This window comes from Haematobia irritans, chromosome 4, assembly GCF_050003625.1.
Source record: "Haematobia irritans isolate KBUSLIRL chromosome 4, ASM5000362v1, whole genome shotgun sequence".
NCBI classification, from domain to species: Eukaryota; Metazoa; Arthropoda; class Insecta; order Diptera; family Muscidae; genus Haematobia; species Haematobia irritans.
In genome coordinates, this window is record NC_134400.1 from 26,240,044 (window position 1) to 26,265,236 (window position 25,193).

The 25,193-nt window shown below is 31.8% G+C and overlaps 1 protein-coding gene across 1 annotated transcript in view; it reads left to right on the forward strand.

The window, feature by feature from the left end:
* Grd (gamma-aminobutyric acid type A receptor subunit Grd) overlaps positions 1-23,247 on the forward strand; it is a 38,576-nt gene extending 15,329 nt beyond the window's left edge. The window contains exons 5-7 of the mRNA XM_075307557.1: positions 14,343-14,738; positions 21,746-22,417; positions 22,535-23,247. Of these exons, the coding sequence (XP_075163672.1) occupies positions 14,343-14,738; positions 21,746-22,417; positions 22,535-22,767 (1,301 nt within the window). The 3' untranslated portion in view covers positions 22,768-23,247. The remainder of the gene's footprint in view (positions 1-14,342; positions 14,739-21,745; positions 22,418-22,534) is intronic.
* The last annotated feature ends 1,946 nt before the right edge of the window (positions 23,248-25,193 follow it).

Consider the following 25,193-nt stretch of genomic DNA (forward strand, 5'->3'; position numbering starts at 1 on the left):
CATGGTCACCACCCAAAAATAACATTTTGCTCTTAAAACATGTTTGAGGTGATCATATTCCTTCTCTGGGTGTATGTCCGTCTGTCTGTCTATCTGTATGTCTGTCTGTCTGTCCGTCTGTCTGTCTGTTCATGTATTTTTGTGTGCAAAGTACAGGTCGCAATTTAAGTCCGATCGTCTTCGAATTTAGCAAATGGTCCTTTTTCTTGACAAAGACAATTGCTATTGAATTTGGAAAAAATCGGTTCAGATTTAGATATAGCTGCCATATATATTTATCAGTCATGTGGTCATAATTGGCGTGTTTATCAACCGATCTTCTTCAAATTCCGTACATTCGAATATTTTATGAGTCTCGAAATACTTGCAAAATATCAGCCATCGGTTCAGATTTAGATATAGCTACCATATATATCTTTCGCCCGATGTAAACAGATATGACCACAGAGTGCAAAGTGTAACATCGATTTACGTGAAATTTTTCACAAGGAATAGAATTGACATTCTAGCATTGCATGTTAAGTTTTGTTGAAATCGGTTCAGATTTAGATATAGGTTCCATATATATCTTTTTTTCCGATTTAGACTCATATGACCATAGAGGCCAAAGGTTTATTCCGATTTATGTGAGGCTATGCAGTAAAATTAATATTATAGCTATCCATGCCAAATTTAGTTAAAATCAGTTCAGATTTAGATATAGCTCCAATATATATCCTTCGCCCTATATGGATTTAATTGGCCCTGGAGGCCAGAATTTTGCCTTTATTTCCTTCAAATTTGCCACGAAGAGTACAATGGATGGGTTGAAATCGGTCCAGATTTAGATATAGCTCCTATATACGTGTTTCGTCCGATTTAGATTCATATAACAACCGGAGACCAAATTTTTATTTCGATTTACTTGAAATTTTTCCATGAAAGTAGAATTAAAATTTTAGCTTTGTGTACCAAATTTAGTTCAAATTGGTATAGATGTGGACATAGCTCCCATATATATACGACTGATTTGGTAAATAGGATAGATAATTTCATATTTTACTGCAATTCGTTTTATTTCACACAGAAGAAAAATTTAACATTCTATTTAACTGTTTCGAATTTTATCCAGATTTAGATAAAGCGACATATATTCTTCTGATTTTAGCAAAATTGGAACCAACGTCAGCGAAGATGTCCCCATACTTTCCACAGAAAATTTAGATGAGGTTCCGGCTGTGTAAACGTCGCTCGATGTGGCCAAATATTGTCACAAACCCGATATCTTACCACATATCTTGCTGAAATCTAGCCAATATCCTTGTGAACTCACCACTGCTAAGGAGCAAAAATAAAAATGCCTCAAATTGTCCTATACCTCCAATACATGGGTATCGTCGGATATAAATGTACTTTTGTGCCTTAATATGGCTTTAGCTTTATATTTCCCATTTTTATTTTTACTTAATTGTGTCTCGTTTCGGGGCGTTAGCCAATTTAAATTTAAAGTCTAGAGATTTTGTAGAAATTTAAAAATGTTTCTCCAAATCGGTTATGATTTGAATATTTGTATATGGAAATCTTATCCTTTATATAACTCCCAACAAACTTGAAGGAGTTGAGATGGTTTCAAAAATGTTGGTGATATGAAAGATTGAGATGGTATCACAAATAGTGGTGAAGGGTATAATATAGTCGGCCCCGCCCGACTTTAGACTTTACTAACTTTTTTATTATATGGGGGATATATTTTAGACCTTTGTTAAATTTGTATATCAAACATAATTTTCACAAGCTAAAACAAAAATAAATCCGACCAAGTGAAATACATAAATACTGCGACAATCTTCTCACAATCTTGGACAATACCTTATGTTTAATAAAATCCTACAAAATTGCTCTTATTTTAATTCAATTGTTTTTTTTTTTTTGCCAATTTAGTTTGGTAAAAACTATGTACGCCTAAAAGTATGCAAATATTTCAATGGAATTTTTTTTAATATTAAATAGGTTTACAAAGTCAATTACAAAAGGCAACTTTTTATACCCTCCATATATTAACTTTGCCATTCCGTTTGTAACACATCGAAATATTGCTCTAAGACCCCATAAAGTATATACAGTTTGTCAAGAAAGTGTTTTGACAATGGGATAAAAATTATGTTTTGTTCCAAAATTAAATATAATGAAATTTTAAAAAAAAAATTTATTATGTATTTTGGAAAGTATACATACGTACACAGAATTAAAAATTTAATAAAATATTTAATATTTCAATTATTTCTAGAAGTTGAAATAGTTGGCAATGTCAAAAGACTTTCTTGACAGACTGTATATTCTGGGCCGTGGTGAAATTCTGAGTCGATCTAAGCATCTCCGTCCGACCCTCTTTTGAAATAACGCTAACTTCCGAACGAAACAAGCTATCGACTTCAAAATTGGCACCAGTAGTTGTTATTGATGTAGGACGTATTGCAAATGGGCCATATCGGTCCACTTTTACGTATAGCCCCCATATAAACGGGCCCTCAGATTTGGCTTGCTGAGCCTCTAAGAAAAGCATATTTCATCCGATCTGGCTGAAATTTGGTACATGGTTTTGGTATATGGTATCTAACAACCATACAAAAATTGGTCCACATCGGTCCATAATTATATATAGCCCCCATATACACCGATACCCAGATTTGACCTCCGGAGCCTCTTGGAGGAGCAAAATTCATCCAATCCTGTTGAAATGTGGAACGTGGTGTTAGTATATGGTCTCTAACATCCATGAATATTTGTCCACATCGATTCATAATTATATATAGCCCCCATATAAATCGATCCCCAGATTTGGCTTGCGGAGCCTCAAAGAGAAGCAAATTTCATCCGATCTTGCTGAAATTTAGTATATGGTCTCTAAGAACCATACAAAAATTGGTCCATATCGGTCTATAATTATATATAGCCACCATATAAACCGATCCCCAGATTTGAAGTCCGGAGCCTCTTGGAGGAGCAAAATTCATCCGATCCGGTTCAAATTTGGAACGTGGTGTTAGTATATGGCCGCTTACAGCCATACCAAAATTAGTCCATATCGGTCTATAGTTATATATAGCCGATCTCCAATCACACAAAAATTGGTCCATATCGGTTCATAATCACGGTTGCCACTCGAGCCAAATATAATCTACCAAAATTTTATTTCTATAGAAACTTTTGTCAAAATTTTATTTCCATAGAAAATTGTGTCAAAATTTTATTTCTATAGAAAAGTTTATTAAAATTGTATTTCTTTAAAAAAATTTGTTAAAATTTTATTTCTATAGAAAATTTTGTCAAACTGAAGTATATACGTATGGACTTACTTACCATTTAGAAGACGGTGGTAGGAGTTTTTAAGATACCGCAATTCAAGTAATTCGATTGTGGATGGCAGTGTTTAGAAGAAGTTTCTATGCAATCCATGGTGGAGGGTAAATAAGCTTCGTCCTGGCTGAACTTACGACCGTATATACTTGTTATATAGTAATTAATCCATTATTTGTATAATAGACTAAGCATCTATTTTTGTTTTTTATACCCTAAACCACATAGTGGACAGGGTATAATAAGTTTGATCGGCCAAAAAATGTGCCTACCAGAAATATTGATTTTAGACCCCATAAAATATATACCGATCGACTCAGAATCACCTCCTGAGTCGATCTAGCGCTTGGTGTCCGTCCGTCCGTCCGTCCGTCTGTCCATGTATTTGTTGTTCACAGGATTCCGGTCGCAATTATTAACCGATTTTGATGAAATTTGGTACAGGGAGTTTTTTGGGCACAAGGGCGAACGCTATTGAATTTGGAAGAAATCGGATCAAATTTAGATATAGCTCCCATATATATGTATCGCCCGATTTCGACAAATGGGGCCACGTTGCGCGTTTTTTCAAACGGATCATCACCAAATTTGGCAAAAGGTAATCTTTTCCATCGCCCTTCAAGTCTGCAAAATTTCATCCAAATCGGTTCAGATTTAGATATAGCTCTCATATATATGTATCGCCCGATTTTCCCAAATTTGGCCACAAAACCTTTATTTATCAACCGATCTTACTCAAAGTTGGCTAAATATAATCTTCTATAGCACTAACTATATGTGCAAAAAATCTTCTAAATCGGTTCAGATTTAGCTATATCTCCCATATGTACCGCCCGATTTAGCTATATCTCCCATATGTACCGGCCGATTTTTCTAAACTTGGCCATAAAACCCTTATTTATCAACCGATCTTACCCAAATTTGGCTAAATGTAGTCTTCTATAGCACTTACTATATGTGCAAAAAAATCATCGAAATCGGTTCAGATTTAGATATAGCTCCCATATATATGTACCGCCCGATTTTCCTAAATTTGGCCATAAAACCCTTATTTATCAACCGATCTTACCCAAATTTGGCTAAATGTAGTCTTCTATAGCACTAACTATATGTGCAACAAAATCATCGAAATCGGTTCAGATTTAGATATAGCTCCCATATATATGTATAGCCCGATTTTCCCAAATTTGGCCATAGAACCCTTATTTATTAACCGATCTTACTAAAAGTTGGCAAGATCCAGTCCTCTATAGTACTAACTATATGTGCAAAATTTCATCGAAATCGGTTCAAATTTAAATATAGCTCACATATATGTATCGCCCGATTTTGAAAAATGCGCCCTTATAACCTTATATTTGACCATACAGGCCTCATTTCGTAACTGATCTTACTTAAATCTTGCACAAGGTAACCTTTTGTTGTATTAATCAAACCCGCAAAATATTATGCAAATTGGTTCAGATTTAGATATAGCTTCCATATATATACATCGCTCGATTTTCCCAAATTTGGCCATAGTACTCTTATTTATTAACCAATGTTACTCAAATTTCAAATTTTGATGTACTAGCCGATCGTACTTATACGTACTTGTAGCTCTTACATAACAATATTACTCGATTTTTACAGATTTGTATTTATTACCCACACTAATTTAACGATTTTCTCTTTTTTAGTAATGGGCTCAATATTAGTGGCATACTAACTCCGTAGGCGCAATATCAACACAGACAGTGTTGCTAGAAGTAGGGGAAATTCCCTATATGTAGGGTTTTCTAATATTTAGCGTCTTGTAGGGACGTAGGGCCACAATGTAAGACATTTTCACTCAACACAATTTGTAATAATTTTTACATTTTGGTGGCTCTAGAGGAGGAAATTAGAAGCCGGCAAGGCTTGATCTTTAACAATGTGTGGTAAACTTTATTCCTGTAGAAAATTTTGTCAACATTTTATTTCTATAGAACATTTTGTCAAAATTGTATTTCTATAGAATTTTTTTTTCAAAATATTATTTCTATAAAAAATTTTCTCAAAATTTTATTTCTGTGGAATTTTTTCTCAAAATTTTATTTCTATAGAATTTATTGTCAAAATTTTATTTCTATAGAAAAATTTCTCACAAAAATTTGTTTATAGAAACTTTTTCCAAAATTTTATTTTTATTTAACAAAACAGATTACTAATTTGGGTAGAATTCTACCAACTGTGGCAACCGTGGTGGTAATACAAATTTATATTCTAAGTTATACACGTTGCATATTCATGTTTTAAGATAATAAAGTACTTAGAACCATTTTTGTTTTGTAAAATTTTTTAAATTTAACGAAAAATATAGTAGGGAAAATTGTTTGGTAGGGAACCTTTTTTGTCCTTGTAGGGTAAACCGAACATTTTCCCTGGCAACATTGACTATGAGCTATAGTCAGATTGACACAAAGCACCCATAGACATGTACCCCTTAATTTTCTTAAATATGCAACTGCGGTTTATCTCCCAGACCTATATGTTACCCCACAAATGCTTATGATTACTAATTCTGTAATGGCGGTTTAGGGTATGATATAGTCGGCCCCGCCCGACTTTCTACTTTACTTACTTGTTTTTTTTTTTTTTATAATTGAAGGCTATGGATTGATTCGTACAAAGAGACAGAAGGACATCATATTACAGCAATTTCTCCTATTTGTTTGTTTTGTCATTCTATTAATATCGAAATCGAATTACAAGTTTCAACATTTTTAAACATCTATCTAAAATTAAGGAACCGATAAATAATATGAAATTAAAATGTGTCCGATTAATAATTCATTTAGTAATGGCAGCCTGAAAATATGCAATTATGTCTTTGTAGAAGAACTAAGAAAACCGCACGTTTTCGTATAAAAGAGCTAAGATATTTCCTCGAGTGTTGTGGCAAAGCGCATAAATGGCAATGGTACCAAAAATATCCTTGTATAAGAAATTTTTTCATGACAAACCTTAAGGGAATTCATAAAATATTTCCGCTTAAAGTGTATGTGGCACAGATAACATAAACATATGAACGAATGCGAATGAATGGACGGATAGGTGATATATTCATTTCATATTTACACGAAATACAATTGAAGTTAACAGTAAAAATTGATAGGTAACATAGATATTTACTTCGTGTGATTTATGGGAACATTTCCTAACGATCGACATAGAAACTTAGAACTGAAAACTTTCACTCTTAAATTTCCATTTCATTGCCTTAATGAAACTCGAAAATTTTCTATAAACGTTATGCCTCTAATAGGAATATTTCGCTCTTTTACCTCCATGCTATTTCATCTACAAATTTGCCTCTTTAGCAATATTTTCCCAAACACGATTTCCTCCTTTACGCTCAATACTGAAAAGTGTATAATATTGAAAGTTTTTGTGCTCTTGTAGCAAGTGACATCGATTCGCATTAATGAGAAGACATATAGACAAATAATGTCAACATCATTGTTGACAAACCCAGACGAAGCTTTAATCTTATTCTCACTAATATCTACGTCATTTTTTGAAAAATTTCCATTCAATTAGAGCCATATGCAACTCTCTGTGTTATCAATTTCACTGACATGGCACAAATCTATGCAACAATTTAATAAATTTAAAAAAATCAAAAGCATACTTTGAGAGTGTATGATTATAAAGAACAAGAAGAGAAGAATTTGGAGTATATTTTAAGGCGTAGTTTTTTAGTTAAGATATCGTATATAATAAAAATATAAAATAAATAAGTGTCTGCATTAAAAGGATTCATTTGGCACAATAAAAGTGTGTTAAGTTATTATACTCCTCGAAATACAATAAAATGCCTATTATACCTAGGTCTTTAACAACTTAATGTAATAACCTCTGCCTACTTTTAGGCATTTAAAAATGAATAGTGGCCCATGTCTAGGTCTCACGTTCAATACCTATCAAAAGGCTTTGTTCAAGTTATTGAATGCTAACGAACACATTTAGGCGTCGATAGAAAACAAATACTTTAAATGGCATTGTTCCTCAACAGATTTTTCCTAAAACGGCAAACTTCCCTCAGTCAATGAAATGGAAGAATGGAAATTGAGAATACAGTTCTAAGAAAACATTAGCAACATGCAACAATAATATTTGTCGTGTTTTCATTAGAACGATTGTATGTCTAAAAATCTCTAATTTAGGTAGCTGAGCAGTTTCAGACAGATTCAGATTCATAGATTATTTACGGCAAACACGCTTTTGGATTCTTAGTCGGGTGTTCTTGGTAGTAGTATTTATAAAAAAAAATTATGTTTAGTAAGTTAATAAATTCATTGATGGTAAGTCATTATTTTTTAACGTACGGTATATGGTGACATAAAATCTTTTGGTAATAAGTCGACTACACACAAAAATTCTTTTTCGGATTCAACCACGAAATTAATTGATTCAATTAATATTTTAATTGAAAAGTCTTCAATCACAGAAATGATAGTGTCAATTAAAAAATTAATTGATTAATTTTTGTGATGATTTTTGTTATACCCTCCACCATAGAATAGGGGTATATTAACTTTGTCATTCCGTTTGTAACACATCGAAATAAAGTATATATATATATATATATATATATATATATATTCTGGGTCGTGGTGAAATTCTGAGTCGATCTGAGCATGGCCGTCCGTCTGTTGAAATCACGCTAACTTCTGAACGAAACAAGCAATCGACTTGAAACTTGGCATAAGTAGTTGTTATTGATGTAGGTCGGATGGTATTACAAATGGACCATATTGGTCCACTTTTACGTATAGCCCCCATATAAACGGACCCTCAAATTTGGCTTGCACACCCTCTAAGAGAAGCAAATTTCTTCCGATCCGGCTGAAAATTGGTACATGGTGTCAGCATATGATCTCTAACAACCATGCAAAAATTGGTCCACATCGGTCCATAATTATATATAGCCCCCATATAAACCGATCCTCCGATTTGGCTTGCGGAGCTTCTAAGAGAAGCAAATTTCATCCGATCCGGCTGGTACATGGTGTAAGTATATGGTCTCTAACAACTATGCAAAAATTGGCCACATCGGTCAATAATTATATATGGCCGCCATATAAACCAATCCCCCGATTTGGCTTGCGGACCCTCTAAGAGAAGCAAATTTCATCCGATACGGCTGACATCTGGTACATGGTGTTAGTATATGGTCTCTAATTACCATGCAAAAAATTGTCCATATCGGCCCATAATTATATATAGCCCCCATATAAACCGATCAGCAGATTTGACCTCCGGAGCCTCTTGGAAGACCAAAAATCATCTGATTCAGTTGAAATTTGGTACGTGGTGTTAATATATGGCCTCAAACACCCATGCAAAAATTGGTCGAAATCGGTCCATAATTATATATAGCCCCCATATAAACCGATCCCCAGATTTAACCTCCGGAGCCCCTTGGAAGAGCAAAATTCATCCGATTCGCTTGAAATTTGGTACGTGATGTTAGTATATGTTATCCAACAACCATGCAGGAATTGCTTCATATCAGTCCATAATTATATATAGCCCCCATATAAACCGATCACCAGATTTGATCTCCGGTGTCTTTTGGAGAAGCAAAATTCATCCGATCTGGTTGAAATTTGGTACGTGGTGGTAGTATATGATATTTAACAGCCATGCCAAAAGTGGTTCATATCAGTTCATAATCATATATAGCCCCGACATAAACCGATCCCGAGATTTAGTTTTGGAACCTCTTGGAGGAGCAAATTTCATCCGAGTCAGTTGAAATTTGGTACATTGTGCTAGTATATGGCCGATAACAACCATGCATAACTCGGTCCATATCGGTCTATAGTTATATATAGTCCTCAGATAAATCGATCCCCAATCACAAAAAATTGGTCCATATCAAGTTCATAATTGAAAATAGCCCCCATATAAGCGACACCCATTTTTCAATTCTGGCTCTCTACCACGTATGGACTAACTCACAATTTAGAAAACGATGTTAAGAAGTTTTAAGAAACCTTGTAAGTGTGCAAGAAAATTATAAAATAATGTCTTGATTTGAAATCTTAAATCCGTAGATTTTTACCCGTGAAGTAAAATCTGGAAATTTTACATTGAGTTTCAAGCAATTTTCATGATCAATGTGCCTTCTATACCTCCAAGAAGGGAAAGCGGTCTATATGGGGGCCTTACCAAATGGACCGATTAAAACTAAATCCGATACCCGTTTTTGTGATCCTAATATACCAGAATATTTACAATTTCAGACAAATTGGATGAAAACTACGGTTTCTATAAGCACAAGTAGTAAAATCTGGAAATCGGTCTATATGGGGGCTATACCAAAACATGGACCGATACTCACCATTTTTGGCACACCTCTTTGTGGTTCTAAAATACCTCTGGATTTCCAATTTCAGTTAAATTGGATAAAAACTGCAGATTCTAGAAGCCCAAGAAGTAAAATCGGGAGATCGGTCTATATGGGGACTATACCAAAGCATGGGGCGATACTCACAATTTCTGGCACACCTCTTTGTGTCTAAAATACCTCTAGGTTTCCAATTTCAGTTAAATATTATAAAAACTGCGGATTCTAGAAGCCCACGAAGTAAAATCGGGAGATCAGTCAATATGGGGGCTATACCAAAGCATGGGTCGATACTCACAATTTTTGGCACACCTCTTTATGGTCCGAAAATAACTCTAGATTTCCAATTTCAGGCAAATTGGATAAAAACTACGGTTTCTATAAGCCCAAGAAGTAAAATCGGAAGATCGGTCTACATGGGGGCTATACCAAAACATAGGCCAATACTCACCAATTTTGGCACAACTCTTTATGGTCCTTAAATACCTCTAGATTTCTAATTTCAGGCAAATTGGATAGAAACTACGGTTTCTATAAGCCCAAGAAGTAAAATCGGAAGATCGGTCTATATGGGGGCTATACCAAAACATGGACCGATACTCACCATTTTTGGCACAACTCTTTATGGTCCTTAAATACCTCTAGATTTCTAATTTCAGGAAAATTGGAAAAAACTATGACTTCTATAAGCCCAAGACCCCAACTCGGAAGGTTGGCTTATATGGGGGCTATACCAAAACATAGGCCAATACTCACCATTTTTGGCACAACTCTTTATGGTCTTAAAATACCTCTAGATTTCTAATTTCAGGCAAATTGGATAAAAACTACGGTTTCTATAAGCCCAAGAAGTAAAATCGGAAGATCGGTCTATATGGGGGCTATACCAAAATATGGACCGATACTCACCATTTTTGGCACAACTCTTTATGGTCCTAAAATACCTCTAGATTTCTAATTTCAGGCAAATTGGATAAAAACTACGATTTCTTTAAGCCCAAGACCCCAAATCGGGAGTTCGGTTTATATGGAGACTATATCGAAACCTGGACCGATATAGCCCATCTTCGAACTTGACCTGCCTGCAGACAAAAGACGAGTTTGTGCAAAATTTCAGCACGATTGCTTCATTATTGAAGACTGTAGCGTGATTACAACAGCCAGATAGACAGACGGACATGGTTAATTCGTCTTAGAATTTCTCCCTGATCAAGAATATATATACTTTATATAGTCGGAAATCGATATTTCGATGTGTTACAAACGGAATGACAAACTTATTATACCCCCATCACCATTCTATGGTGGTGGGTATAAAAATACCGAATTTTCGGAAAAGGTACCTACATTCTTTCTGTCGAAACATTTTTTTAAAAGTCGATCTTTTCGAAAAGATTTCACAATCCTACCGGTAAACAGCTTAGAAATATCAAATTGCAAAAAAATTACGCTTTTTTTAACATATGTCCCCACTTTGGGGATCTTTGATACGAATTTCGGGAATGGTGTATTCAGCAAGTTTTCTTGATGTTTCCTGTAAAAAAAAATAAATAAAATATTATCTTAATATTTTTATCTGTTCAAAAATAACAGATCTATATAATACCATTGTGCATCGTCAGATAAACCCAGAATTTCACCACCACCCTGAATATTTATAATTTATGGGGTCTGAAACCAATATTGCGATGTGTGTATCCTAAGTTGTAGGGTATAAAAATCGTAGACAATTGACTTATCCCAACTTGGCACGCTCTTTAAAGGAATATTTAAAGCGGAAAGAAAACACAACCCTATTTATCAGGGCTGTGGAGCCGGAGTCGGAGTCTTGGAGTCGGAGTCTGAAGATTTTGCTGGAGTCGGAGTCGGAGACGTAAAAATTTTGCTCGACTCCGACTCCGGCTAAACCAAATTTTTTAAAACACTTCACATTTTTGTAACTAATCAAGTTTTTACGCAAATTAGTTTCCATTGCGTTATTCATTCGATCAATGTACAGCATAATTGTAAAGGAAAATCAACTTCCAATTAAGGCTATCTTTTGATGTTTCCTAGAATGTTAGACTAGCAGATGAGCTGGATCGATCCATTTTAATACCCGAAATATACATATGTGGAATATTGACAGATGGCCATATACATATGTGGAATATTGGAAGAAAATTTTTTCAAAGTTGCTTTTTATAGAAAATTTTGTCACAATGTTATTTCTATAAAAAGTTTTGTCAAAATTTTATTTCTATAGCAAATTTTGTCAAAATTTTATTTCTATAAAAAATTTATTCAAAATTTTTTTACTATAGAAATATTTTTTTCTATAGAAAATTTAGTCAAAATTTTATTTCTATAGAAAATTGAGTCAAAAATTTGTTTCTATAGAATATTTTGCAAAATTTTATTTCTATAGAAAATTTTGCAAAAGTTTGTTTGTTACACAATTTTTTTTCTATTGATATTTTATTTCTATAAAAATTTAAGTCAAAATTTTATTTCTATAGAAAATTTTGCCAAAATTTTATAGCAATAGATTGTTTATTAGAAAATTTGGTCAAAATTTTATTTCTATAGAAAATTTTGCAAAAATTTTATAGTAATAAATTTTTTTATTAGATAATTTTGTCAAAATTTAATTTCTATAGAAAATTTAGTCAAAATTTTGTTTCTGTAGAATATTTTGCAGAATTCTATTTACTACACAAAATTTTTTCTAAAATTGTATTTTTATTGATAATTTTTTCAAAATTTTATTTCTATAGGAAAAAATTGTCAAATTTTATTTCTATAGCGAATTTTCTCAAAAATTTTTTTCTTACTGATGCTCACTGCTATAAAAAATGTATTCGAAATTTTATTACTATAGAAATATATTTTTCTATATAAAATTTTGTCAAAATTTTATTTCTATAGAAAATTTAGTCAAAATTTTGTTTCTATAGAATATGTTTTTTTGCAAAATTTTATTTCTATAGAAAATTTTGCAAAATTTTATTTGCTACACATTTTTTTTAATTGTATTTCTATTGGTAACGTTTTCAAACTTTTATTTCTATAAAAAATTTTTGCCAAATTTTATTTCTATAAATATTTTATTCAAAATTTTATTTCTATATATTTGGTCAAAATTTGATTTCTATAAAAAATTTTTTTACTTCTATAGAAAATTTAATGAAAATTTTGTTTCTGTAGAAAATTTTGCAAAATTTTATTTACTAGACAAAAATTTTTCCAAAATTGTATGCTCACTGCTAAGTCGAAAACTTGTAGAAATGACTCAAATTTTCAAATTTTTCATTGAATGAATCATAAATGCATTTTTGCGAAATTGTCTAAACAATTATAAATATTTCCCAAATACTGCCCGAGATTTTGTAGAAGTCTGATTTGAGATTTTATCAAAATGTAGATCTAAATACAAAGTTGAGCAGAGTATATTATAATCGTCCCGCCCGACTTTAGACTTTCCTTGCATTTTTATTTTTTTTTTTTTTTGTTAAAATTGTGTTACGTCCCATAACGTTAGATTTAAATTTAAAGTACATAGATTTTGTAGAAGTATATACAATTTTGTCTAAATCGATTCAGATTCAAATTCATGCATATGGGAATATAAATCTTTATATAGCTCGCAACAAATTTAAAGAATTTGAGATAGTATCAATAATTTTGGTCCACAAATACATATACTGTTGGTATCTTCTCATATTATGATGGGTATTTATATCATTATTTTATTTATTAAACATTGCCCTAAATTTGAAATATAGAGTTTAATTGGCATCTAATGTGAAATTAAGACCTTTTTTTTTGCACACATAAATAAATACGATACTTTATATCGATCCACTTACGGTACCCCCACAATAGAACTGCAAATTAGTGGTATTAAAATGAGTTTTAGTTATATTACCCGGAGTCGACTCCGGAGTCGGAGTCGAGCTGATGAAAAATGCTGGCGTCGGAGTCGAGCAAAATTGGCTCGGCTCCACAGCCCTGCTATTTATTGAAGCAAATTATGAAAGGTTTGTTAAATCCTTGAACCATCGATCCCACATTCTATGAAAATACAATGAAATCAAAATCACAATCGATTACGGCACAATGATGTGCCATTTGAAGAGCAGTTAAAGCTGTTGAATAATAATCACATACTTGTCTTATTATTGTTGAAAGAACGTATGGGAAATGAGACTGGGCTTATATCAAGAAAGCATTTAAATAAATCGTGTTATACATTGCTATCTACTTAAGTAGGTTATTCCAAAGCTTATGAAGGATTAAGTATGATTTATTGGAAAATGCAATAAATATGTGGGAGAGCATTATAATAAAGCGAAATTGTCATATTAATTGCATAAAAAATCAGAATAGCTTCTCTTTATGAAATACATGCTCTCAAAACAAATTGCATACTTTTAGGAGGGAGTATTTCTAATCTATACACCATCTACAATCATTTTTTTTTACACAATTAAAAGATTGTTGTTGTTGCTAAAATAAACTTGTTATTATTTCATGTCTCTGCACTTTATTCTAATCACTTTTCCGTTTTTTGACAATTTTTTCCCTACATTGTTTCTGTCTCACTATGGCCTGTGCTTTAAACTCACCTCTACTTGTCTGTCCATCCCAGTTGGTTACACTACATCGGATGTCATCTATCGTTGGAACAATGAAAGACCGGCAGTAGCCATTGCTGAGGATATGAAATTGTCACAATTCGATTTGGTTGATTGTCCGGCGGGTAATTTAACCGATGTTGTCTACAAAGCTTCCTCGCCCTATGACCGTTATGTAAAAGACATGGGCACCATTTCGCCAGACCAAAATGGTAATTTTCAGCAACAGAATGAACGACATTACAATATCGATTATGACAGTAAATACAACAAAACCATAACGAAATTGGGTGGTCCCGTAATAAAAAATCAGCATATACGTGGTACAGGTATTCAACTGGATAGAGGCATAATGGGGGCAGGTGGAGGATCTGGCGGTGGTCGTATACAATTTGAATCGGATCAATCATGTAAGTTGAAGTTAGAAAATAAGTTTGTAATATGGACCATTTTGATAGCCCTCGATCATAAGATGGGATGTGTACTAACTTTCTTTTTTCAAACTGTATCTCTATTCATTCGAATATTAGCGTGAGTTCAACAGACGGACTGGTTAACATGGCTACATGAAATATTTTCGATGAAATTTTGATGAATCAGCCCTTTCATCTCATCGGTTCTTTCGTGTGCCCACCTGTTAATGTCGCGTTAATAATCTAACAATTAGAGTTACCCGTTTGAAACTGACACTGGTAGAAAAAATTTAGTAATATCAACGAAATATCATAAAAATAAAAATAAAAAAATTAAAGCAATGAAAAGCAATGAAAATTTTCGTTATTATAATGAATTTTCTGTTTATTAAGGTAATATTTAACACCCTAAACGAACATGTTCATTGTGTCAATGAAAATTGTTCGTTATGTCAATGAAAAACCTATATTGGCTTAAGTTTAAAGAAAGTTTCTCTATGTGTAGAGCAAAAAGATACGTGAACGTCGATTTTAGTCATTGTAAACCCTAGCTCGGACACTATTTACAAATGTAAATATTTCGTAATATAGAGGCAATGTCGAAAAAAACTGGTGGCAGAACTAGGGTTAAAAATAGCTTAGTCGATTTTGGTCAATATCAAAAGTCGACATAGAACACAGAATAAAAATTCTGATCCAATCACGAACTAATTGATTAATAATTAAACTTCTTCAATTACGAAAATGAAAGTATCGATCACAGAAAGAAAAAATATACTTAATTAAAAAATCTTTTGATTTTTCGACACTTTCAATTAATAATTGGTAGAAAAAAAACTTAATTGGTTTGGTCGAAAAACTCAATTAATTTTTATACCCTCCACCATAGGAGGAGGGTATATTAACTTTGTCATTCCGTTTGTAACACATCGAAATATTGCTCGACCCCATAAAGTATATATATTCTGGGTCGTGGTGAAATTCTGAGTATGTCCGTCTGTCCGTCTGTTGAAATCACGCTAACTTCGGAACGAAACAAGCTTGAAACTTGGCACAAGTAGTTGTTATTGATGTAGGTCGGATGGTATTGCAAATGGGCCATATCGGTCCCCTTTATGATAGCCCCCATATAAACGGACCCCCAAATTTGGCTTGCGAGGCCTCTAAGAGCAGCAAATTTCATCCGATCCGGCTGAAATTTGGTACATGGTGTTAGTATATGGTCTCTAACAACCATGCAAAAATTGGTTCACATCGGTCCATAATTATATATAGCCCACATATAAACCGATCCCCCGATTTGGCTTGCGGAGCGTCTAAGAGAAGCAAATTTCATCCGATCCGGCTGAAATTTGGTACAAGGTGTTAGTATATGGTCTCTAACAACCATGCAAAAATTGGTCCATATCGGTCCATAATTATATATAGCCCCCATATAAACCGATCCCCCGATTTGACCTCCGGAGCCTCTTAGAAGACCAAAATTCATCTGATTCAGTTGAAATTTGGCACGTGATGTTAATATATTGCCTCAAACACCCATGCAAAAATTGGTTGATATCGATCCATAATTATATATAGGCCCCATATAAACCGATCCCCAGATTTGACCTCCGGAGAACCTTGAAAGAGCAAAATTCTTCCCATTCGGTTGAAATTTGGTACGTGATGTTAGTATAGGGTATCCAACAACCATGCAGGAATTGGTTCCTATCAGTCCATAATAATATATAGCTGCCATATCCCCAGATTTGCCCTCCGGTGCCTTTTGGAGAAGCAAAATTCATCCGATCTGGTTGAAATTTGAAATTTGTGGATGACAGTCTTTCGTAGAAGTTTCTACGCAATCCATGGTGGAGGGTACATAAGATTCGGCCTGGCCGAACTTACGACCTGTTTTAATTAAGCCAATCAATTATTTATTGTGTTATTGTTGATTTATTTATAATTATTATTTGTAATGTTATAGTTATTATTATTTTAATTTTATATGAGTTTATACCTTCTTATGAATTTTCCGATAATAATTATAGTTGAGTTTTTCTTTAGATTTGATGAACCAATAATTACTTCCAAAAAAATTCAATTATAAAGGGTGATTTGTTAAGAGCTTGATAACTTTTTTTAAAAAAAAAACGCATAAAATTTGCAAAATCTCATCGGTTCTTTATTTGAAACGTTAGATTGGTCCATGACATTTACTTTTTGAAGATAATTTCATTTAAATGTTGACCGCGGCTGCGTCTTAGGTGGTCCATTCGGAAAGTCCAATTTTGGGCAACTTTTTCGAGCATTTCGGCCGGAATAGCCCGAATTTCTTCGGAAATGTTGTCTTCCAAAGCTGGAATAGTTGCTGGCTTATTTCTGTAGACTTTAGACTTGACGTAGCCCCACAAAAAATAGTCTAAAGGCGTCAAATCGCATGATCTTGGTGGCCAACTTACCGGTCCATTTCTTGAGATGAATTGTTCTCCGAAGTTTTCCCTCAAAATGGCCATAGAATCGCGAGCTGTGTGGCATGTAGCGCCATCTTGTTGAAACCACATGTCAACCAAGTTCAGTTCTTCCATTTTTGGCAACAAAAAGTTTGTTAGCATCGAACGATAGCGATCGCCATTCACCGTAACGTTGCGTCCAACAGCATCTTTGAAAAAATACGGTCCAATGATTCCACCAGCGTACAAACCACACCAAACAGTGCATTTTTCGGGATGCATGGGCAGTTCTTGAACGGCTTCTGGTTGCTCTTCACTCCAAATGCGGCAATTTTGCTTATTTACGTAGCCATTCAACCAGAAATGAGCCTCATCGCTGAACAAAATTTGTCGATAAAAAAGCGGATTTTCTGCCACTGATTTTGGTAATAAAATTCAATGATTTGCAAGCGTTGCTCGTTAGTAAGTCTATTCATGATGAAATGTCAAAGCATACTGAGCATCTTTCTCTTTGACACCATGTCTGAAATCCCACGTGATCTGTCAAATACTAATGCATGAAAATCCTAACCTCAAAAGAATCACCCTTTCCAATTAATTTTTTAATGGAAATATCTTCAATAACAGAAATTATAGTATCAATTAAAGAATTCATTGAAAAATTAATTGTTATTATAAATTTTTGTGATTGATATTTATTTCAATTAAAAAATTTGTTGAATCAATTAAATTTTTAATTAAATATTTCTTAAAATGTTCAATTAAATATTCAATAATTATTAAGACTTTTTTTCGTGAAAATTTTTTCTGTGAATGCTTTTACAAAACGATATAAATTGATCGCTCACATAAACGAAGTGAAATTTTGTTTATTGTTGTTTTCTTTTCTGAAAAAAGTGTTTTGCCTTCAAAGGAGAAAACAGGGCATTCGCAGCTCTTTCGTTGGTCGACAGTACTGAAAATGCCTGCAGTTTGTCTCTATGCGTGACACAGAATTCGAGGATTTTTCGCACTGTTGTAGAAAAGAACCAAAAATGTTCATATCCCGTGCAAAATAAAAAAGTGCTCATTTTTACAAAAACAAAAAAAACACAACTTTTATAACCTAAACCTGTAGTCAGAAGATAATAATGGAAGATGTCTATACAAAAAAAAATATTATCAACATTTAGTTTTATTTAAAATATTTTCAATTAAATATATTCATTTTTTTTTTGAGTGATATATTTATCATTAAACATCATATCGTTTAATTTCTCAATGTAAGATATATGAAACACATCGCCTGAGTCATGTATTCCATTTAAAAAGTCACCTTCCTTGTGAGCTAAGACATTGACATTCGCCATTAAGGCATTTTGAATGAATTCTTTATAAATGCCGGAAATAAAATCAATTTGTGTCTCCTTTTACTACTGACTTGGACCTTTGTGAGATTGTTTGTGAGATCTGACCCTCTTGTCTATGGTACTTGGCAATCCATTGTTGTAATTATCCTTGTAATTATCATCATTATTAACAACAACAACAAAAATATAGTTTCAACAATTATGACGTTGATTTTCATATCAATTAAGGTCGTTTTAATTGCATCTCATTTGGTTGCCTCTTTGTTGGATGATTGGTCCTTTGGTTCGATGGTCTCTCATTTGTTGTTAATCCTACGTGTAAAGCAAAGAGTATACTCTTATACTCTTTGGTGTAAAGCCATTGGGCCAACACACAAGGCAACGGATACTGGTCATGAAAATCAAAAGGTTGACTATTAACCTGATTATGAAGATGAAAAATCAATTTAGTTAATTAGACACATTGTCTCATTCTCTCTCACACACGCCCACATCCATACTCGCCTACGCAATGAGAAGTTAATGTAATAAGCATTGCAATTGTATACTCCCGTAAATGACAATTGAATTTAGGATAAGGATGAAACATTTTGCTGTAATGATAATTTGGAAAGGAATTTGGCAGAAAAAATCTATATTGAAGACCTGGTGGATCCTGAAATCAAGATTCTATTCCGATTGCCGGATCACAGCACAATCCTATAGTCAGAAGTGCGAGCGACAACGGAACGATTGGCCTTAGTTCAAAGACATACGGTTTTAACGGAGGGGCGTAAATTTCTAAAATTTGTGTCGTAAATTTAATAAAAAATTTTTTTGAAACAAAGATTATAAATACTATGTAAATTGCGCATCCTAAAATTTAGTTTACGTAATCTTTAATACCACGTAAATATTTGTTTCAGTGGAGAGAGAGAGAGATGAGAATTAGTGCAATGGTCACTATCAGTGTTGCCAATTTGGTGCTTTTAGCACCAAATTTAGTGCTTTTTGATTTCTAAAAAGCACCAAATTGCCTTCTTGGTGCCTTTTCAAAAAAAGCACCAACTTGGTGCTTTCTGGCATTTTCATTTAGTGCTTTTGGTGCTTTTTTTATTTTGAACAGTATTAAGTTTAATTGATACAAAAATTTTTATTAGACTTTCAAGAGCCGAAGAAAGTCAAATTTATTGCCAAATATAGAATTTGATTGGTATTTTTGAATTTGGTAAAGATGTCATTAAAAACGTTGTATTAAATTCACAAAAGCACGCAGAATTGGAATAAGCAATAGACTTCTTCCATATATTAATATTTTGAAAGTTGAAAAACATGATTGATCAAAATGAATTGGACGAAAGCATTAAAACTGATCAAAGTGTATACTTAAATAGCGGTTCATAATGGTGAGTACTAAGTTCGAGTTTTGCCGCAAAAGTGAAAACCATATCAGTAAAAACGGTATAAAATTATGCATATTTGCTGCAAATTTTATTATAATGGGAAATAGCCAAAAGCAAATTTTCACAAAGTTTGTATTCCTTAAAATGAATTATTAAAAAAAAGTAATCGTGAAAAAATTACTATTTTAGCAGCTAAACTCGATCTTAATACCCACCTTGACTTCTTAAAATTCAATTCATAATACATCTTCGGAAGTTTTTTTAGTAGAGCATTTAATTTTCGATTTTGTGGTGGAAGGTGGTATGTTAGAATTTATAATATATTTTTGGTGCTTTTTGGCCTTGGGGAGTTGCCAACACTGGTTACTATGAAGAGATTCAACCGTGTTTAGAGACATAATGAAGGAGCGTAAGACGGCTGTGGTAACCATGACCGGGCACCTAGAGTTGTGGGCAAAATAATATCAAAAATCAACGAAAAACACTGGGTATATGACGACCATGACCGGCAAACCTAGATTTCGGGCACAATTGTGCCAAATAGGGGTACTGATCATGTTGTGACGATGATGAGTCCTCTAGACACGTTTGCCACTCGAGCCAAAAAAAAAAATCTACCAAAATTTGGAGAAAATTTAACAAAAGAACTACTAAACAAAAAATATTTTTTTGCAAACTTTTATTTCTATAGAAAATTTTATTTCTATAGAAAATTATTTCTATTAAAAATTTTATTTCTACAAAAAATCGTGTTAAAATTTTATTTCTATAGAAAATGTTGTCAAAATTTTATTTCTATAGAAAATTTTGTCAAAATTTTATTTCTATAGAAAATTTTGTCAAAATTTTATTTCTACAGAAAATTTTGGCAGTTGATGCACTTAGAGCATGTTGTGACTATGATGAGTCCTCTAGACACATTTGCCACTCGAGCCAAAAAAAAATCTACCAAAATTTGGAGAAAATTTAACAAAAGAACTACTATTTAAACAAAAAATGTTTTTTTGCAAACTTTTATTTCTATAGAAAATTTCTATTGAAAATTTTATTTCTACAAAAAATCGTGTTAAAATTTTATTTCTATAGAAAATGTTGTCAAAATTTTATTTCTATAGAAATTTTTTTCAAAATTTTATTTCTATAGAAATTTTTTTCAAAATTTTATTTCTATAGAAAATTTTGTCAAAATTTGATTTTTATAGAAAAATTTGTCAAATTTGGTAGATTTTGACAAAATTTTCTATAGAAATAAAATGTTGACAAAATTTTCTATAGAAATAAAATTTTGACAACATTTTCTATAGAAATCAATTTTTGTTTTTTATTTCTATAGAAAATTTAATTTCTATAGAAATGTTTGTCAAAATTTTATTTCTATAGAAAATTTTGTCAAAATCTACCAAAACGTCAAGAATTCTACTAGTAAAAAATCAACCATTTTTTTGTAGAATGCATTAAAAATCATAAAAAAATTTTAAAAACACATCCAAAACACTGAATTCAAATCACACCTTAAGAAGTGATGCATATTCAGTGCATCGGCTGTTGAAATGGTGAACATCCGTCCTACGACAAGCCAATGTTAAATTCATCCCTTCTGAGCCAATTTTCCTCGACTTCCGGATCCAAAAAGAAAATTTTTACTATATTTTTGGAGACGCTTTTTTTGCTGGGTAGTGACATATCTGAGGACTTCAAAACTTATCAATGTTGTTTCACACATAGGAAACATAGCTCATATGAATCAACCTTTAAGCCCGGTTGGACTTTTTCCGTTTTCATATATGAGTTTCTTAATTCAAGTCTCTTACCAATTTTTTTGCTTATTTTCTTTTCAGCCGAGTATTCCATGCTAATGGTAAATTTCCATCTACAACGCCATATGGGAAATTTTCTCATCCAAGTCTATGGACCCTGTTGCTTGTTGGTTGTACTCTCGTGGGTATCTTTCTGGCTAAATCGTGAAGCAACAGCGGATCGTGTTTCATTGGGTATAACCACCGTCTTAACAATGACATTTTTAGGCTTGGAAGCTCGTACCGATCTCCCTAAAGTAGCATATCCGACTGCTTTGGACTTTTTCGTATTTCTTTCGTTTGCCTTTATTTTTGCCACCATCATTCAATTTGCTGTTGTCCATTATTTTACCAAATATGGTTCCGGTGAATGTTATTTTATCATTGAAGAATTGGACTCGGATACGGAAACGGAAAGTGCTGTAAGACAAACACATAAACTGGGTATGACACCGGAATATACGCCAACTGGAAGTACAGAATCAAAAATCTATGAGGTTATACCATTGTCCATGTGTTCAATACATATACCAACTCGTAAGGAAACCGCATCGCGACGTAGACATAGTCGATATGAGAGACGTTTTGGCATTATGAATTGTTGGCGACAAATTTTGGATTGGTCTGGTTGCCGTCAAAGGCGTGGTCGCCACAAAACCCATTTCGAATCATCTGATGAAGATGGAGAAGAAATTCACTTGAGAGCTACTGAGGGTGAGTATATAGGGATGTTATGTTAACATAGATTGAAGCATAGCAAATGAAAAAAATTTGGGTTTAGTCCCCAATTTTTCGTCACATTTATAGTCTAACACCTATTTCTCTTTCCAGATATTACTCCTAAAAGATACTCAGGCCGGCGACGTATGTCATATTATAGACGAGATGAACTGGATGCCCGTCGCAAAGGAAAACGAACACCCCAATATAATTCTGTATCGAAAATTGATCGAGCCTCTCGCATAGTCTTCCCCATCTTGTTCTTGCTCATAAATATGTTCTATTGGTATGGTTATCTATCGCGCAGTTCACGAATTTTGGCGCACAGTAATACGACCACCTGATGTTACCTCTTGGCAATTTAGATGCCATTCACAAAGAGAAATCAAAAACAGAAGGAAATAATTGAAGCTACAAAATTACGAAATTGGGATCTATCAACGGTGCACAACAAAAATACAAATTTAAATTACAAATTATGATATAACTGCGTCCGTTGTCTTATGCTTTCGCTTCTGTTTGTATTGCTATTTATGATTTCTTCTATCTAAATTGCCAAGCTTTATAGAATAAGTGTTACAATTATATTATAAAGCGAGCATATACCAAAAGTGTCCAGGAATATATGGAAAATGGAAAAGAGAATTGCGTATAAAACTTAGTTAAGTAAACTAATTTTTAAGTTCGCTCATCAAAGACGAAAGAAAAAGAAGAATTATGTTAAGGAAATCACCCAATTCCAAAAACCATATTTTAGAGTGTGAAAATATTTTTATTGATTTAATTAAAAAAAAAACAACAAATATATGCAAGAAATCTCTAAACCATTTCAGAATCCATTCACTTTTGCTGGATATAACAAAATTTTCTATAGAAATTAAATTTTGACAAAATTTTGACAAAATTTTCTATAGAAATAAAATTTTGGACAAAATTTTCTTTAGAAATAAAATTTTGACAAAATTTTCTATAGAAATAAAATTTTGACAAAATTTTCTATAGAAATAAAATTTTGACAAAATTTTCTACAGAAATAAAATTTTGACAAAACTTTCTATAGAAATAAAATTTTGACAAAATTTTCTATAGAAAAAAATTTTGACAAAATTTTCTATAAAAATATTTTTTTTTTTAATTTTTGTGTTAGGTGCTTTTTGTAAAAGTAGTAACTGAAATAAACTTTTAAAATAAAATGATAAAGCAATTGTTTCATTTTGATCAAAAATTTCAAAATAGAATTTCTTATTTAGTAGATTTTTGGTAGAGGGTCCCCAAGCGAGGTTGCCACTCGTGCCAAAAATAATGTACCAACAGTTTAAAAAAATTTTACCAAAAATCTACTAAATAAGAAATTCTATTTTGAATTTTTTGATCAAAATGAAACAATTGCTTTATCATTTTATTTTAAAAGTTTATTTCAGTTACTACTTTTACAAAAAGCACCTAACACAAAAATTTAAAAAAAAAATATTTTTATAGAGAATTTTGTCAAAATTTTTTTCTATAGAAAATTTTGTCAAAATTTTATTTCTATAGAAAATTTTGTCAAAATTTTATTTTTGTAGAAAATTTTGCCAACATTTTATTTCTATAAAAATTTTGCCAAAATTTTATTTCTATAAAAATTTTGCCAAAATTTTATTTCTATAGAAAATTTTGCCAAAATTTTATATCTATTAAAAATTTTGCCAAAATTTTATTTCTACAAAAAATTTTGCCAAAATTTTATTTCTATAAAAAATTTTGCTAAAATTTCATTTCTATAGCAAATTTTGACAAAATTTTATTTCTATAGAAACTTTTGCCAAAATTTTATTTTTATAGAACATTTTTATTTTATAGAAAATTCTATAAAAACTTTTGCCAAAATAGAAATAGAAAAATTTGCCAACATTTTATTTCTATAGAAATTTCTGCTAAAATTTTATTTCTACACAAATTTTGCCAATTTTAATTCTACAGAAAATTTTGCCAAAATTTTATTTCTATAGAAAATTTTACCAAATTGTTATTTCTATATACAAATATTGCCACAATTTTATTTCTACAGAAAATTTTGCCAAAATTTTATTTCTATAAAAATTTTGCCAAAATTTTATTTCTATAAAAATTTTGCCAAAATTTTATTTCTATAGAAAATTTAACAAAATTTTATTTCTATTAAAAATTTTGCCAAAATTTTATTTCTATTAAAAATTTTGCCAAAATTTTATTTCTACAAAAAATTTTGCCAAAATTTTATTTCTATAGAAAATTTTGCCAAAATTTTATTTCTATAGAAAATTTAACAAAATTTTATTTCTATTAAAAATTTTGCCAAAATTTTATTTCTATGAAAAATTTTGCCAAAATTTTATTTCTACAAAAAATTTTGCCACAATTTTATTTCTATAGAAAATTTTGCTAAAATTTCATTTCTATAGAAACTTTTGCCAAAATTTTATTTTTATAGAACATTTTTATTTTATAGAAAATTCTATAAAAACTTTTGCCAAAATAGAAATAGAAAAATTTGCCAACATTTTATGTCTATAGAAATTTCTGCTAAAATTTTATTTCTATACAAATTTTGCCAATTTTATTTCTACAGAAAATTTTGCCAAAATTTTATTTCTATAGAAAATTTTGCCAAAATTTTATTTCTACAGAAAATTTTGTAAAAATTTTATTTCTATAGAAAATTTTGTCAAAATTTTATTTCTATAAAAGATTTTGTAAAAATTTTATTTCTGTAGAAAATTTTGTGAAAATTTTATTTGTATAGAAAATT